We start from the raw sequence: 16798 nt of genomic DNA on the forward strand, positions 1-16798 counted from the left end.
TGAGGACTTTGTTAGTTTCTTAAGCATTGTTTATAAGATAAAATGCACATTTGCAAGATGAATGCTTGGGTAATATCTATTATCTTGAAACTAGGTCAAACCAATCAATCTTGTTAGATTTATACTTAATGGCTCCAAACTATGACTTCTTGCATATTATCATCAGTGTTAAATATATCTCAGAAACCTAGAATGTTTTTATATAGTGGTTTACTAGCACTGGAACAATAATAAAGTACTCATTTTTATTTATTTCCTATGGACATGACAGTTTGCTCAGTGGACAATAAAATATATATTTTATAGGTTTGTAAGGGTCTTAATGGTTATTTGCAAGGAATATTTTAAATGCTTCTACCCCTTCCCTCTACTGAAGCAAGATTGTTGTTTGAAACAATTTGAAGAGCATACAGAAAATATCTGTTTTTATTTACCTGTAATATACAAGTTGAAATACATAGGAAATTGCCCTAACAAAATGGTGTACCCAGAATGCAACAGGTAAATGTAACACCATATCCGGACAGGCACGGTGGCTCACGCCTGTAATCCCAGCAGTTTGGGAGGCCGAGGCGGGAGGATCACCAGGTCAGGAGATCGAGACCATCCTGACCAACATGGTGAAACCCCATCTCTACTAAAAATACAAAAAAAAAAAAATTAGCCGGGCGTGGTGGCGGGGGCCTATAGTCCCATCTACTAGGGAAGCTGAGGCAGGATAATGGTGTGAACCCAGGAGGCAGAGCTTGCAGTGAGCCGTGATCACGCCATTGCACTCCAGCCTGGGTGACAGAGCGAGACTCTGTCTCAAACAAAATAATAATATATATATGTGTGTGTGTGAGTGTGTGTGTGTGTGAGAGTGTGTGTGTGAGAGAGTGTGTGTGTGTGTGTGTATATATATATAAAAAACACCAAATCCAGGGAAATACATTACTTTATTCCAAAAGACATTATGCAATGTGCCTCTGGGTCAGTTGGGTCCATGGCTCTCTTATGGTTGCCAGCCATTTATGGAAAAGCAGAATCCAGGTCTGAAATAGTTGTTCAAAAAGGTGCAGGAGTCTGGTGCCGTGGCTCATACCTGTAATCCCAGCACCTTGAGAGGCCAAGGCAGGGAGATCACTTGAGACCAGAGTTTGAGGCCAGCCTGGGCAACACAGTAAACCCTGCCTCTCAAAAAAAAAAAAAAAAAAAATTAAAACCAACTAACTAAATAAATAAATATCAGCTGAGTGTGGTGATACATGCCTGTGGTCCCAGCTATTCAGGAAGGTTAGGCGGGAGGATCACCTGGGCCTGGGAGGTCAAGGCTGCAGTGGGCTGTGATTGTGCCACTGCGCTCCAGCCTAGAGAACAGAGAAGACTCCAATTGAAAAAAAAAAAAAAAAAAAAGGAGGAGGCACAAGGGTAGAGGTTGTGCCTACTGTGCTTTTATTTCAAGGTTTTTGTGACTTTAGATATTCCCAAGTTTCTCTCCTGTTAATTTTCCGGTTGTAAATTGATGAGATGTCTGCCTGGCTACTTCATGATATTGATGTGATAATCAATTAAATAATCTAATGAAGTCCGGGGGCCATGGCTCACGCCTGTAATTCCAGCGCTTTGGGAGGCCAAGGAGGGAGGATTACCTGAGGTCAGGAGTTTGAGACCAACTTGGCCAACATGGTGAAGCCCTGTCTCTAATAAAAATACAAAAATTAGCTGGGCGTGGTGGCTAATCCTGGCTACTCAGGAGGCTGAGGCAGGAGAATCACTTGAACCTGGGAGGCTGAGGTTGCAGTGAGCCGAGACTGCGCCACTGCACTCCAGCCTGGGTGACAGAGCGAGGCTCACTCTCAAAAAAAAAAAAAAAAAAAAAATCGAATTGAATGATTTGGAAAAGCATAAAACACTGTGTAAGTCCAAAACATTATGAAAGATGACAGAGACATTCTTGACTTTCTCAGTTCTGATGCGCCCTCATGTTCCCAGGGTTGTAATTTCATTGGCAGTTTAACTAAATTCGTGGAATACAAAGGCCATTTGTAATGGAGTTTTATTAAATTAATTAACAGGATTTAGAGCACTTTCCTCTTCAGAAGACTTGTGGCAGGCTTGGGAGGCAGATGACAGACTCTATATAACGGTGTGCCCAATGGATTGATTTAATTAACTCAGTGATAATTAAGTTACTTGATCCAGTTGTTTGATGGTGTGTAAGCAAAACATCTGGTTGATTTGCCTGAATCTTGATTTTCACTGGTATTTTTACAACAGATATTGCTTCTAGAGGAAGAAACTTTGCAGCTATTTGTCATTAAGTTTTTATCCTAGATAAATTATATTTATCCTTAATCTTATTCTTCTATCTGCATTTTAAACCATTTTGTTTACGCTGGGTTTAGTTTAGATAAAGAACAATTCATTTAAAATTTATTTCTCTTCACTTTCTCACATCCATTTAAGAGAGCACAAACTGAATCATCAGTTACCATAAATCTGATGCCACTTCAGTGAGTTCCCATTAGTCAAAAAAATCAAGTGATTATTGAGAATTGATTGACCTTGGCACTTTGTTTGATGGCTGGAGAGGGTATGTGTCCTCTGTCATTATGTTGCTTAGATTAAACTGAAGTGATGAGACCAACATATGTAAAATAAAAAATAAAAGATAATTAAATTAAGCAATAGATGAAGTAGTATCAAATGCAAATATTCTTTCAGCTCATGGCAAAGAAAAGCCACTGGGAGCTGATTTATGGAAGAAAGGCTTCATGGAATAGGCTGTATTTGAAGACTAGTGTAACAATTGTATGCATTTTTTAAAAATTCGATTCAGTTAAATGTGTTTGCACATATTCAGAGTTTTAAAAATTTGGCCTATATAAAAATAAAATTAAGAATCTGGCCCACTTGCATATTGATTCATTTAAGTATCACAAAACATGGTATTAAAAGCACTTTTCAGAGGAAGAAAAAAAAAAAAAAAACAGAGAAATTAACTTGCCCAATGCCTGTAACTAGTAAGTGCTTGAATCAGGATTGAAGCTCAAGCATGTATGCAAAGCTCATGACCATCTTCAATGCCAGGATTCCTCTCAAGGAATGCTGAAAGTTCAAGAAGCATGGGATGATGGAGAGAAGGAAAAAAGATGGAGCAAATAGCCGCCACTCAAACAACACAGAAATGCGGCTGGGCGCAGTGGTTCACACCTGTAATCCCAGCATTTTGGGAGGCTGAGGAGGGCAGATCACAAGGTCAAGAGATCGAGATTATCCTGGCCAAAATGGTGAAACCGCATCTCTACTAAAAATACAAAAATTAGCCGGGCGTGGTGGCGTGCACCTGCAGTCCCAGCTACTCAGGAGGCTGAGGCAGAAGAATAGCTTGAACCTGGGAGATGTAGGTTGCAGTGAGCCAAGATCATACCACCGCACTCCAGCCTGGGCAACAGAGCAAGACTTCTTCTAAAAAAAAGAAAAAAAAAAAAAGAACACAGAAATGCATAACATTCCTTGATACCCACGAGTGACAGCAAGACTCATTTCAAATCTTAGCCACTCATTAGACTGAGAGTCTTAAAGTACTATTCACCCTGGTCAGCATCACTCCATGAGCTTGGTAAGGATGACTCTTACAGTGAGAGGCAGCAAGGGGCACAAATGAGCAAGTTGATGTCAAGGAATTATTGATATCTGTCAATAATTATGTGAAGGATCCAGACTTTCTTGAAGCTTTGTATTTTGATAAATTTGCTCAAAATATTATCCATAATTAATATGACATGATATTAGACATAAGGCATGTTTACTAAGAAAACAATAAATCTGTTCCAGAAGACAAATTTTGCAAACTCAAACTGAAGGATAGTAGGATATATCACAGAAGGGCAGGTTCAAAAGGCAGAGGAAATACGAATGTGGAAGAATGTTACAGTAATGGCCCCAATTTGTTCACACAGCCCTGCGTCCATGCATTGTACAGTCCCTCCCTATGGTGGCTTTGGACTTGTCCAGGGGATTTGTCTTAGTGGATGAGGCAATAGCAAATGTGACACAAATAGAAACTCACATTGTGCTTATAACCCTGAGAATACCATCGTGAGAAGCCAGTGCTAGAGGCTGAAGGGTGAGAGAATGAAAAATGTTTAGCTGACAGCTTACCAAGTGCCAGATATGCCAAAAATCTAAGGGAGCAGTGGAGTTACTTTCATGCAACTGAGAGTAAAATAGCAAAATAGCACAGGGCTTTTGGAAGCACAGCACAGTTTCCTACTTTGATGTCTGATTAGTTACTGTGCCCCCAGTAACTAATTTGCTAATTGCTAAAGCAAAGGGTGTCAATAGATGGGAAGGGGCTCTGCCAATGGGAACATGTAACAACGTGGAAGCAATGGGGTGGACTGTGAACAGAAGACATTGGTGGTGGATGGTATGCTTCCTAATGGGTACTGTGATGATTAACTTTACATGTCAACCTGGCTAGGTCACTGTACCCTGATATTTGACCAAACAGCAGTCTAGATGTTGTTGTGAAGGTATTTTTGGATGAGATTAATATTTAAATTAGTAGACTTTGAGTAAAGCAGATTACTCTCCATAATGTGGGGGGGCCTCAACCCATCAGCTGAAGGCCTTAAGAGAAAAGAAACGGATTTTCTCCAAGGAAGAGGGAATTCTGCCCCCAGACCTCCTTAAATGTGAATTCATGCCTAGGTCTCCAGCCTGCTGTCCTGCTCTATAAATTTCAGAAGTACCAGTTCTCAAAATTGTGTGAATAAATTCCTTAAAATCTCTATCTATCTATCATCTACCTATCTATCATCTATCTATCATCCATCTATCTATCTATATCTTCTATCTATCATCTATCATTTATCTATCATCTATCATCCATCATCTATCATCTATCTACTTTTCTATCTATATCTTCTATCTATCATCTATCTATATCTTCTGTCATCTATCATTTATCTATCTATCATCCGTCTATCATCTATCTATCTGTCTACCATCTATCTCTATCTTCTATCTTCTATCATTTATCTATCATCTATCATTTATCTCTCTATCATTTATCTATCATCTATCATTTATCTATTTATATCTATCATCTATCCATCTGTACACACACAAACACACACGCACGCACATACACACACACACACACACACACACACACACACACACTGCTTTGTCCTGTTTCTCTGGAGAACCTTGACTAGTACAGATTTCAACAATGTAGACGTATGTTCACCAAGGACTAAATTCTTCCTTCCAACCCCCCTGCCCTTATCCAATGATTGCTGCACATTAATTTTCCTCTCTATGAAATCAAAGTACCATTTTATTTAATCTGTCAGCCACAGTCCAATTGTAAGACTAATGCAATTTATTCTGTTTTGCATTTGCATATGTGAATTATATATATACACACATATGTGTGTGTGTGTATATATATATATAAAAAACACAAACACGCACATGTAAATACACATCTTTTAGATTCTTAGTGATATGATTGAAGGTACAAATCAAAATATCAACTTCTGGCATGATGGCAACATGAAGTTTAACTACCAATGCCACAAAAAAATGACACAAATAAAAATCTGCATTGGCACTATAAATTAGGGCAGCACATGTCTGAAAGTCTAACCAATATTCCACATATGAGACCAGACTGCAACATTCCCCTGAGACAGAACCACAGTACTAAGTAGAGAAGACTCTAGGAGATTACTCATAAAACCCTCAATGCCGGGTGGAAACATCAGAATATATGTGAGAAGGCAGCACAACACTTTGAATCCCATTCACTGTGGTAGATCAACAGCACCCCAAAACAGCTGCAGTGGGGCTGCACCAATCAAACCACTGCAAATATGGACAGCTTCTCTCCCTGCAGTGGAGGACAAACACCAAAGAAGAATCAGCCATGGCCATGTCTTGGAGGCAGCTTGGCAATGGACAAGGTTGAATATAGGACAGAATGTATTCCAATGAAGTAAGTCCATCACGCTCAGAGACAACATGATACCATGATGACATCTTGAGGCAAGGATTACTCACAGGTCCAGCTCACTCCCCACCATACTTAGTCTGTCAAAAAGCTAACTTATTAATGCAAATTTATATTAACCAGAATGCCAACTCCAGCTGCAAAGTGGAGACGATCCCACTGACATACACATATATTAAGTAATCTAAGGAGAATCCATCCACCTGTCAATAACTGAAGATCAGTTCCATGTAGAGTCCTTCATGCCAGAGACAAAGTAAATGAGAAAAATTCATAAAACAAATTCACAAATATTTCTTAGACATGCAATGACATGAAGTAAGATTATAACAGTATCTATATATACCTAAAATATTCAACTTAAACGACATGATGTAATAAAACAATCAATGAAAGATAACTTACAAAATAATTTTATGCTTAGAGTCTATGATTAGAAGATGACTTTCTAAAGGAAGGTAGAAATAGAGAACTAGAAAAAAAATAAAATGACGAAAAGTTAAACATGTAATAATAGATATATTCTCTATCAGCATCTGTAAAGGGCTGAATCGGCAGTGAAGAAAATTAGAATTAATGCTATGATGTGGAAACTTAAAAACTTAATCTGGAGTGGAGAAGGGAGAGAGAAAGCTAAAAAACAAATTTTAAAACAGAGAAAATAATAATTGAGATGTAGAATAGAGTGAAGCATATCAGTAAATGTTGTTTCAAAACAGGAGATGAGAACAAATAAGCAGGCAAATAATTAGTTACAATTATTATAAAAAGTACAAAAATACCTATAATCGCCAATCAACATTTTCTGCACTATTATGTAACAGATGTGGTAATAACAGCTTTCCACTGTATGTAATGTAATACTTATTAAATCCTCAGGAAAGCACTAAGCAGTAGACATTATTATTATATGCATTTTATAAATGTAGAAAATGCTTAAATAACAAAACAGAAAAAAAAATTTCTTCAACTAGGAAAAGCCTGAATCAACAGACTTAAATCAGTCACCAGATTTGTAAATACATCACAAAATAAACAATTAAATGGCAATGGCCCAATTATATTTTGAATTTCAAGGAAAGAAAAGGCATTACAGGTATCTAGGCAAGTTAAAAAATCAGTTTTAAAAAACCGCATGTGGGCCGGGAGTGGTGGCTCACACCTGTAATCCCAGCACTTTGGGAGATCGAGGCGGGCAGACAACAAGGTCAGAAGTTCAAGGCCAGTCTGGTCAATATGGTGAGACCCCGTCTCTGCTAAAAATACAAAACAAACAAACAAACAAAAAAAATTAGCCAGGTGTGGTGGCAGGCACCTGTAGTCCCAGCTACTCGGGAGGCTGAGGCAGAAGAATCGCTTGAACCCAGAAGGCAGAGGTGGCAGTGAGCCGAGATCATGCCACTGCATTCCAGCCTGGGTGACAGAACAAACAAACAAACAAACCCAGCACGTGTATATATAGTCATCCTCCCTTCTCTGCAGTTTCACTTTTTGCAGTTTCACCTTCTGTCAACCTCGGTCTGAAAAGATGACAGTATTCTGAGAGAGAGACAGCAAGAGGCCACATTCACATAATTTTTATTCTAGTATATTGTTATAACTATTTTATTAGTATTGTTAATCTCTTACTCTGCCTTATTTATAAATTAAACTTTATTAAAGATATGTATGTATAGGGAAAAATAGCCTATAGAGGGTTCGGTACTATCTGTAGTTTCATGTATCCACTGGGATTCTTGGAATATATTTTCCTTGAATAACGGGAGGCTACTATGTGTGTATGTGTATATACTTATATATATCTATGTAAATCTATATATGTGTGTATATATGTAGTGACATAAGAATAATATTAATATCTTCATATTTTACCAGAATATTAAAAGCATGGATGCAATAAGTCAATAACTATAGGATTTTAAAGAGGAAATTCTATCTCATCTACTTTATATCTAGGTAAGATATCAACATATGTGCAGGCAACAAAACATACTGCCAAATAATTAAAGGGTTTGAACGACTACATATAATCCTAATAAACTGCCGGGAAAAGTACTGTAGTTTCCCAGTAAGTTAGTTAAGATTTCTTTTAAAAAAGATAGTGTAGCAAAGAAATGACATATTAAATTAGCATATATAAATCAATCATTTTCATCTATGTAAACAATAAAAAGTTAGTATATATATAGGAAGAAAAGACCACGTATAATAATAACACATAATAAAATAACCCAAATAAGCTTAGTAAGAAATGTGCAAAGTCTATATTTTAAAAACTTTGAAGTACTCCTGAAACACCACATAGCAAAATTGAAGACAGGAAAAGATGAGTGTATTCTTGACTAGAAGACTCAACTCTGTAACTGAGCTTGGGATTACAGTAAGGAGTAGGTTTGAGAAGTGGAAAAACCGGGGTTCCATTTTGGTTGTGTTGAGTTTAACCTTTCGGGGGAGAGGCCTTAGGCACTGGAGAAGTGAGTGTGGAGCACTGCGGAGAGGTCAGGGTGAAAGTTATGAATTGGAGCGTTTCAACATATGTCACTTAGCAACAGCGTGTAGATACAGAAAGGAGAGGAACCTAGAAGAGAAACCTGAACCTTCCAACATTTACGGATTAGCTGAGAGTGAAAAGTCACCACAGAAGACTGAGACCAAACCAAATGGCCAGTGAAAAAGAAGGAAGAGTGTGAATGTGATATTCTGGAAGCAAAGGACAATCAACTTGTCCAAGAGGGAATATTCATTCTATATTCCCAGTGCCTGGCCCATGGTAAGAACTCAATAAATATTTGCTAGATGAATGAAAGTCTGAAAGAAGAAATGGAATTTTCCTAGAAAGACGTATTTTGTAAAAATGTACTCACAAAGTAGAAGAAAAACATTTCAGACTAATTCTGTATATGTGTATTACACATACATGTAAACTAAGAAAAATCCTAAATTTTAACAAAAGGTTCAAATCCATCTGTATTTTAAAATAATAACAAAGTATGACTACAAGTCTAATGGTACCGAAACCTCTGGTAAAATATTCAGCCCAATGTGCCCTGGATTGCTGTAACAGAAGTGAGTTATTAAGTGCTCATTGATAAAATACTGAACACTAAGTGTGCAAATAATATAGACTCATTGGTCTTAAGTATGGTCCTGAAGATCATTCAACCTTCTCCTCCTGTCTCCAAATGGGCCATCAGAACCTGCTCCCATACCCAGAATTAGTCTCTTCTTCCATCTTGCCACAAAACCCTCTTTCAGCAAATTACTGACTTCTAGAACATCAAACGATCCCTAGAGATCTTCAAATGACCACTTGGCTACCAAACAGCACGCAAGACAGAAACTAGGCATGGGTTTCTTTCTTATTTTTAAAAATCTTCAGGGAGTTTTTGATAGAGTTAAAACTAGACTTAGCATTATAACTACTTAGTCTCCCTTCATGACCAGTTTCAAAAGATATGATTGGTTTCACATAGGCAGCCGTCAAAGTAACTTTCATAATATCAGCTACATTATTAACCACATCAAATTGCAATCAGAATAGCCACCAGATTGATTCATTTTCCATGTGCACAATCTGTTACATATTCAGAACAATCATTAATGTTTCTTAACTCTTCTTGAAAACAGTACAGAGCCTTGGATTTTGTCTAGGGTGAATTACTTCATTCAAAAAAACAAACCAACAAATCAGAAACTAATTTTTCAGCCTGTCATAAATATGACTAAAGAACATGTATGTTCCTTCCTGGATACATTTGGCTTTATCTCTTCATAACACCTTCTAATGAATCTTAAACACTTCCTCAAAGTGTTGAGCAAGCAAATAAAATCAGTTTTCCATACACATTATACCTAAAATGAGATCCTACATGTAAATTATAAACAATGATTGTTTCTTACTAGCTTATGATATCTGTGAAGATGTTTTCTGTTTCTTAGATTTTTACTGAACTACACCTTCAGGTTTGTTTGCTTGTTTTGAGACCGAGTCGTGCTCTGTCGCCCAGGCTGGAGTGCAGTGGTACGATCTTGGCTCACTGCAACATCCACCTCCTGGCTTCAGGTGATTCTTCTGTCTCAGCCTCCCGAGTAACTGGGATTACAGGCACATGCCACCACACCCAACTCATTTTTGTATTTTCAGTAGAGATGGGGTTTCACCATATTGGCCAGGCTGGTCTTGAACTCTTGAGCTCGTGATCCACCCACCTCAGCCTCCCAAACTGCTGGGATTACAGGCGTGAGCCACCGCATCCGACCCAGTCTTTACCTTACAGAAATAATAACTCTTTTAAATCTACTTCACCTCTGACCCTTAATAGTCTTTGCCAATCAGTAGTTTCCTGATTAGCCATGACTGTGTCAATCCATTTTTTAGCACTGGGATTATTTGTGTGGTCCTACAGTTTTAAAAAACAGGCATGCCACTGAGGTGAGGCTGAAACGTAAACTTGGTAAGACTGTAGCTTCCTTTCCTATTAATTATCTCCCCTTTTCACCTGGTGATAATATGATGCTGGCAATAGCTGCTTTATCTTTACTTAATTGTTTTAATACCATTTGACCCGCAAAAATGAGTATTTTAAAAGCTCATGCAGCAAATGAGCTGGGGGTTTACACAGGTCTTTATGGACAGAATTTGAGCTGCATCTTTTGATGGCATTGCTTTATAAAGCTAGTTTAAAATGAGAAAAATTAAAACCTTGCATCTTCATGTACTGTTAATTCTAAACCATTTTAAGGCGATAATCACCAGAGGCAGGAACCAGAGCCATGCAAAGTTCTTCTCTATAGATGGAGGGGTGTGTTACATAGGTTGGCATCTCACTGACCTTTTCTGCAGTCACTGTAATGCCAGCTTTTCATAGCTGTTGTTTTCTGTTTTCTCAGAATCTTCTCTGAACAACATGCATCTTATTTTCCTGCAGTGATGTGAAATGTTTGCCACGTGTGAAAGGTTTTACATATTTTTAAAAAGCCATTAAATGTAGCTGGGCGTGGTGGCTCACGCCTGTATTCCCAACACTTTGGGAGGCTGAGGCGGGTGGATCACCTGAGGTCAGGAGTTCGAGACCAGCCTGGCCAACATGGTAAAACCCTGACTCTACTAAAAATACAAAAAAAATTAGCCGGATGTGGTGGCACGCGCCCATAATACCAGCTACTTGGGAGGCTGAGGCAGGAGAATCGCTTGAACCTGGGAGGCAGAGGTTGCAGTGAGCCGAGATTGTGCCTTTGCACTCCAGCCTGGGCAACAAGACTGAAACTCCACCTCAAAAAAAAAAAAAAAAAAAAAGTCATTAAATGCTTTGCATATGCAGGAATTTATTCTAGGCAATGCAAAGTGTGAACTCATAAAAATTGTTCCCTTACTTTGGAAATTAAGTTTTCTGCTACAGAATAGACATAATGTTCAACACGGTGAACAGGTTCATGACTTAAATAGAGCGTTTTTCTCTCTCTCTCTCTCTCACACACACACACACACACATCATGTAGGTATGATAAAAAAATCAGAATTACAAATAAAATACTGATTTCAAACTGCATTTAAAGATGTAGTTGGCCGGGCGCGGTGGCTCAAGCCTGTAATCCCAGCACTTTGGGAGGCCGAGACGGGCGGATCACCAGGTCAGGAGATCGAGACCATCCTGGCTAACACGGTGAAACGCCGTCTCTACTAAAAAATACAAAAAACTAGCCGGGCGAGGTGGCGGGCGTCTGTAGTCCCAGCTACTCGGGAGGCTGAGGCAGGAGAATGGCTTGAACCCGGGAGGGGGGGCTTGCAGTGAGCTGAGATCCGGCCACTGCACTCCAGCCTGGGCAACAGAGCCAGACTCCGTCTCAAAAAAAAAAAAAAAAAAAAAAAAAAGATGTAGTTAAGGCAAAATTATAAGTTAATGAGATGTATGTGTCTGATAGAGGGAAAGTTCATTAATTCATAATCACTTGCCATAAATTATATGTACAATTATTTTATGGACATGTATACAGCTGATCCAGTCTAACGATCACCAATGACCTGAATCAAATAATATGGCAGAATTAAGGATGTGAAAAATTGTAGAAATACGCTAACTTTTAGTTAAATATGTTTTGACTACCATAAAATTTACATAAATGTTAAAAGCACAGTTCAAACTGAATTACAATTTTTCAGGAGGTTTGCTTGCATGCCATATTAAAATATCCCTGAGGAAACACAATTCTTAAAACCACTAAGAAAAAAGTTCTTGTAATAGGAAAATGATTTATTTACCTGGATCTTCTATAGTTAAGTTCTTTATCAACCATTGAACAATGTCTGAACCTAGAAAAAGAAAAAAGAAAAACACAAACAGATGTGAACATTTTGTTTATACATATTAACTTCAAGAATTTTGCACCTTTGGTGCTCATATTAGAAGGAACTTTTTCTAATTGTTACAATGACAGGTTAAGGATCTACCCCAGATGGAATGTTGAAAACACACAGTATGAATACTTAGTTGTCCTTCAACAAACCAAGGTGTAAATTAGCAAATTATTAAATATGAAATATTTAAACGTAAATAAAATTTGCTATACTAGTAGAAAGTGATTTGTTTACTAAATAAGTGTTTATTAAGCATCTACTATATTTCAGGTACAAGTCTTAGCACAGCATAACCAGTACTTTATAAGACGGTTCCTGTCTCATTTCTGGTTATACCCACGTCATCCTTGTATCTCCTCTCAAGCCAAACCAAATTTGCTTCTGGTTTTTGAACCCTCCTATGTATTTCAAGCCTCTGTGTCTCCACAGCAGTATTCTCCCTGACTGAAATATCTTCCCACTGTTTTTAAGACACTCAAGGTTCCCTGACATGACAGAACTTGCCTTGTCCCTTCCCCTTGTCCACTGAGTTTACAGAACTGTCCACGAATCCTCATTGGAACCCATGTAGTCTTTTGCTGTCGTGTTGATCACACCATTGCCCCAGCTGTTTATCTGATGAATGTCCCAAAGTAAGAACCTTGAGGCAGGGTGTCATATTCATCTTTGATTATTTGGAGCATAGTAAGTGCTTAACAATGTGTGATGAATACAAAGTATGAATGAATATGTTTCTACTGCACACAGAAGAGACAAGAGAGGGTCTGCAGAAAACATAATGTTTGAGCTAGATTTTGAAGGATATATTTTTATCTATGAATAAGAGAGAAACTGAGTTGCTGGAGGGGCCTATGTAAAAATTAAAAGGTGGAAAAACAGTCAACAGAAATAACTTACTGCACACTGTCTCTATGTAAGTACTGGGAATAATAGAGATTTGAAAGTAATAATGGAGTGCACAGTGTATTCAGCAGGTCTTGAATTCTAGGCTAAATAATTAAATTTTTTTCCCATAAGGAAAGCAGAGAAAGAGACATGCAATATTTTTGAGCAGAAGAATGACATTATCAAAGTAAGTTTAAGGAATATGACTGGCAATATATATGAAATGCCTTGTAGTCAAAAAGAAGGCAAGGCAGTCGACATGTCTACTAGTTGCAATCCAAGAATGAAGGGAAAAGGTCTTAGTTCAGTGACAAATGAACTTCTTAGAAATTACAGACTTGTTTCAGGACTTTATGACTAATTAGGTATAAAGGTTACAAGTTGGAGAGATTAAAAAAGAAGTCAAGGTTTCTAGCCCAGAAGGGTGGATGAATAGAATGATGAAAATAAGAGCAGAAATGGGAGATTTAGCAACTGATTTGCTTGAGACACTCATTTGTATTTAAAATTGGTTTTCTGCATAACTCTTTTCTACATAAAATAGGAAAAATATGCATGTGAATCTTTTGCATACATCGTAAACTGTGTTATGCCTGCAAGAATTGAATGAAACTTCAGGGTGAACCAAGATTCCATTTCAGCCTCTCCTGGACGCTGGCTAGAGTTGCTGTCTACCCACCTCAGAGATTTGGCAAATTAATTACATTAACATTGGCAAAGTAATTCTAGCTGCTTGAATTAAATCAGTTCAAAATCAATTTAAGAATAAATTTGATTACTAAACTTGACAATAAAGTCCCAAAAGTTATGAGAACATTCATACTCAATGCCAATTTCAGTATGCATGCATTTAAAAAATAACTCCAAGTACTGACTTGAACTTGCGTTCCTTTTACAGCGCCATTGATTTAAATCATTTGGGAAGACAGATTCATCCAGATCCTAAAGGAAGTTTTACTAAAACAGCTCAGAGTGTCGAAAGGAAAGGAGATCATTCTCCAGAAGGCAGTTGACCGCGTCCGGGTGTTGCGTTCTTCCTTATAGTCTAAGTTATCTTAAAGCACGATCTTCCCGTTGAAAAAGAAAAGGAGAACTCAGCTTTTCACATATGTATGTAGTGATCCTTGACCAACGTCGATTCCCAGATACACAAATCTTCTGCACAAGCCCCAGGCACTCTGCTCATTTTTCAGAGTTGAGCATCTATTTCTGGAACATATGTGAGCAGCCACTGGAAATTTTCCATTCTTTTGAAGACAGCCAAACATTCATTCCAGGACTATACATATTTTATATTGTGAAAAATGACTTTAAAAATGCTCTCAAAGACTAAGTTTTTAAAAATATTCTGTTCTGTTATGCTTCTTTCCTTTTCTTTTTTTTTTCTTTTTTTTTTTTTTTCTGAGCAGAAAGAAATATAAAGAAGCCTAATTTAAAAGTATGTTTAATTCAGAGAATAGGAAACTTTCTTTCTTAGCCTACTTTTGAGTATTTCTGTCACAAGTGTATTCTCAGTTCAGTGCTGAAGGAGTCAATTTAATTGGACTTGACCAACTGTTAGTGTCACTTAGCAGATGCTGTAGTGGTTTTCTTATTGTGTGATCACCCCAACATATTTATGGCTTTAGGTTGAAACATTATGGATTTTTAAATTGTTAAATTCATACCCAGACTCACCAGGTTAACCTATGCTGCATCTGTAAGAGTAAGACCTCACCTCCTTGAAGAGATAAGTAGAGAGAGAAAGGAGGAAAAAATCCACTATCTTACTGGAACCAGAAGACCGAAAGAGAAACGTGCTCCTATAGAGTCACCTTGAGAAGCATGACTCAAATGTAAAACGGAGCACTGCAGTCCAGAGAAGTGTAGTAGGAATGCCACCTTTACAGCAATTTCCCAGCTTTATATTAAATAAATAAATGGCTGGGTCTGCTAAAGCTTTTCACGTATAATGTGTATGTAGAATATGGTAGCATTCTATTTATCTTGATTTTGGAGCCCTCAGAATAAGCTGTGGAATTTTTTGAAATCACACTTTGACTGTAGCCTATGGAAAGTTTAGCCCTGACCATACTCTTATTTTGAGTTCTTACAGGCAGGTGTCACTTTCAGAGTTGCAGAGCTTTGTACTCCCTCTGCTCAGCAGAAGCAGTAGAGGTTTTGATTATTGTCTAATTTTAGCAGTATATTATTTAAAATGAAAACAAGCAAAAACAAGTAGAATTCTTCCTCATCACACTGCTCATAGTTTTCCACCTGCTGTACTGTTTCTTCCTTCCACGATTTTGCTAATGCTATTCTATTTTCATCTCTTTTTCCTGTGGTGAATCCCAGCTGAGGCCACAAAGTTCCACTCAAACATTATCTACTTCAGGAAGCCTGTTCTGCCCACCCCACCCTATCTTACTAGGGAAAGTGTTTTTTATTTATGTTCTATTAACATCTTTATCATTCTTTTTACTTATCTATGGTTTTATCATCCTGTCTTTACTTTACTCTGTCTTTCTCTTTGCAGTATAAGTCCACTGAAGCCCAGGGGCATGTATTATTCATCTTTGGATCCCAAACACCAGACCAGTGCCTGACATGTAAAAGATGACCAGTAAATGCCAACAAAAGATTGGATGAATAAATAGCAAGACTCCCCTCCCCATATTCTATTTTGAGAGAGTTTAAAAAGAAAGGTATCCCTCATGCAAAGAATATTCTACTGGCGTGTAATTTAAACATCAATATTATTAAACATGATGTTAAATTGATCTTAAACTTCAACATCATTTTCTCACTCATGCCGTGGAACTGAATGGCAAACGAACGTCCTTACCTGTGCCCCCTGCAGAGTGCAAAGGCCTGGACCAGGCTCTGTCCTAAGCCTGTATTACTTCCATTAATGTTCACATCCCGCCCCCCCCCCCCCCCACAGACTAGAGTACATCTGCAGCCACAAGTGTCACCTACAGCTATCCACAAACTGAATCTGAATTAGAGGTGCTCAAAAATATTAAGCATTCATGAAAAAAAATTGCAATGTGTTTGTAAACGTAAGATATGAGGACTTTGTAAGGAAGCAAAATAGAACACATTTGATTTGTGTCCTTTACAAAATTAGTCTTTTCATAACTTTCAGCTAAAGCCATTAGTGAAAACTTTAGCTCTTAATCACCACAGAAGGTGCGCAAGTTATTCCTGAAGCAAAGACACTGACCTTTGCAATGTTTCTCTTTCAGGGAAATGGACAGGCTCTTTGCACTGCCCAAATACCTTTGCTGAAGCCTCAGAACCACATAGACACAGTGCTGACAATACGAATATTTTTTTATTTAGTGAATATCATAAATAATCCATAATCCATGATTTTTGATGTTATAACTATTCTTCTTTTTTTTTTTTTCTTTTAAGACAGGGTCTCACTCAGGCTGCAAGGCAGTGCAACAATCAGCTCATCGCAGCCTCAACTTCCTGGGCTCAAGAAATTCCCCCTCCCCCAGCCTCCCAAGTAGCTGGGATTACAGGTGTGAGCCACCATGCCTGGTAATTTTTTATTATTATTATTA

The 16798-nt window shown here is 37.8% G+C and overlaps 1 protein-coding gene across 7 annotated transcripts in view; it reads right to left on the bottom strand.

Annotated features, from left to right (window-relative positions):
• RGS7 (regulator of G protein signaling 7) overlaps positions 1–16798 on the bottom strand; it is a 577395-nt gene that overhangs the window by 190580 nt on the left and 370017 nt on the right. For all 7 annotated transcript variants that reach the window (XM_025399630.1, XM_025399608.1, XM_025399600.1 and 4 more), the window contains one exon: positions 12264–12314. In XM_025399630.1, coding sequence (XP_025255415.1) covers positions 12264–12314 — 51 coding nt within the window. The remainder of the gene's footprint in view (positions 1–12263; positions 12315–16798) is intronic.

This window comes from Theropithecus gelada, chromosome 1 (genome assembly GCF_003255815.1).
Source record: "Theropithecus gelada isolate Dixy chromosome 1, Tgel_1.0, whole genome shotgun sequence".
Taxonomy (NCBI): domain Eukaryota; kingdom Metazoa; phylum Chordata; class Mammalia; order Primates; family Cercopithecidae; genus Theropithecus; species Theropithecus gelada.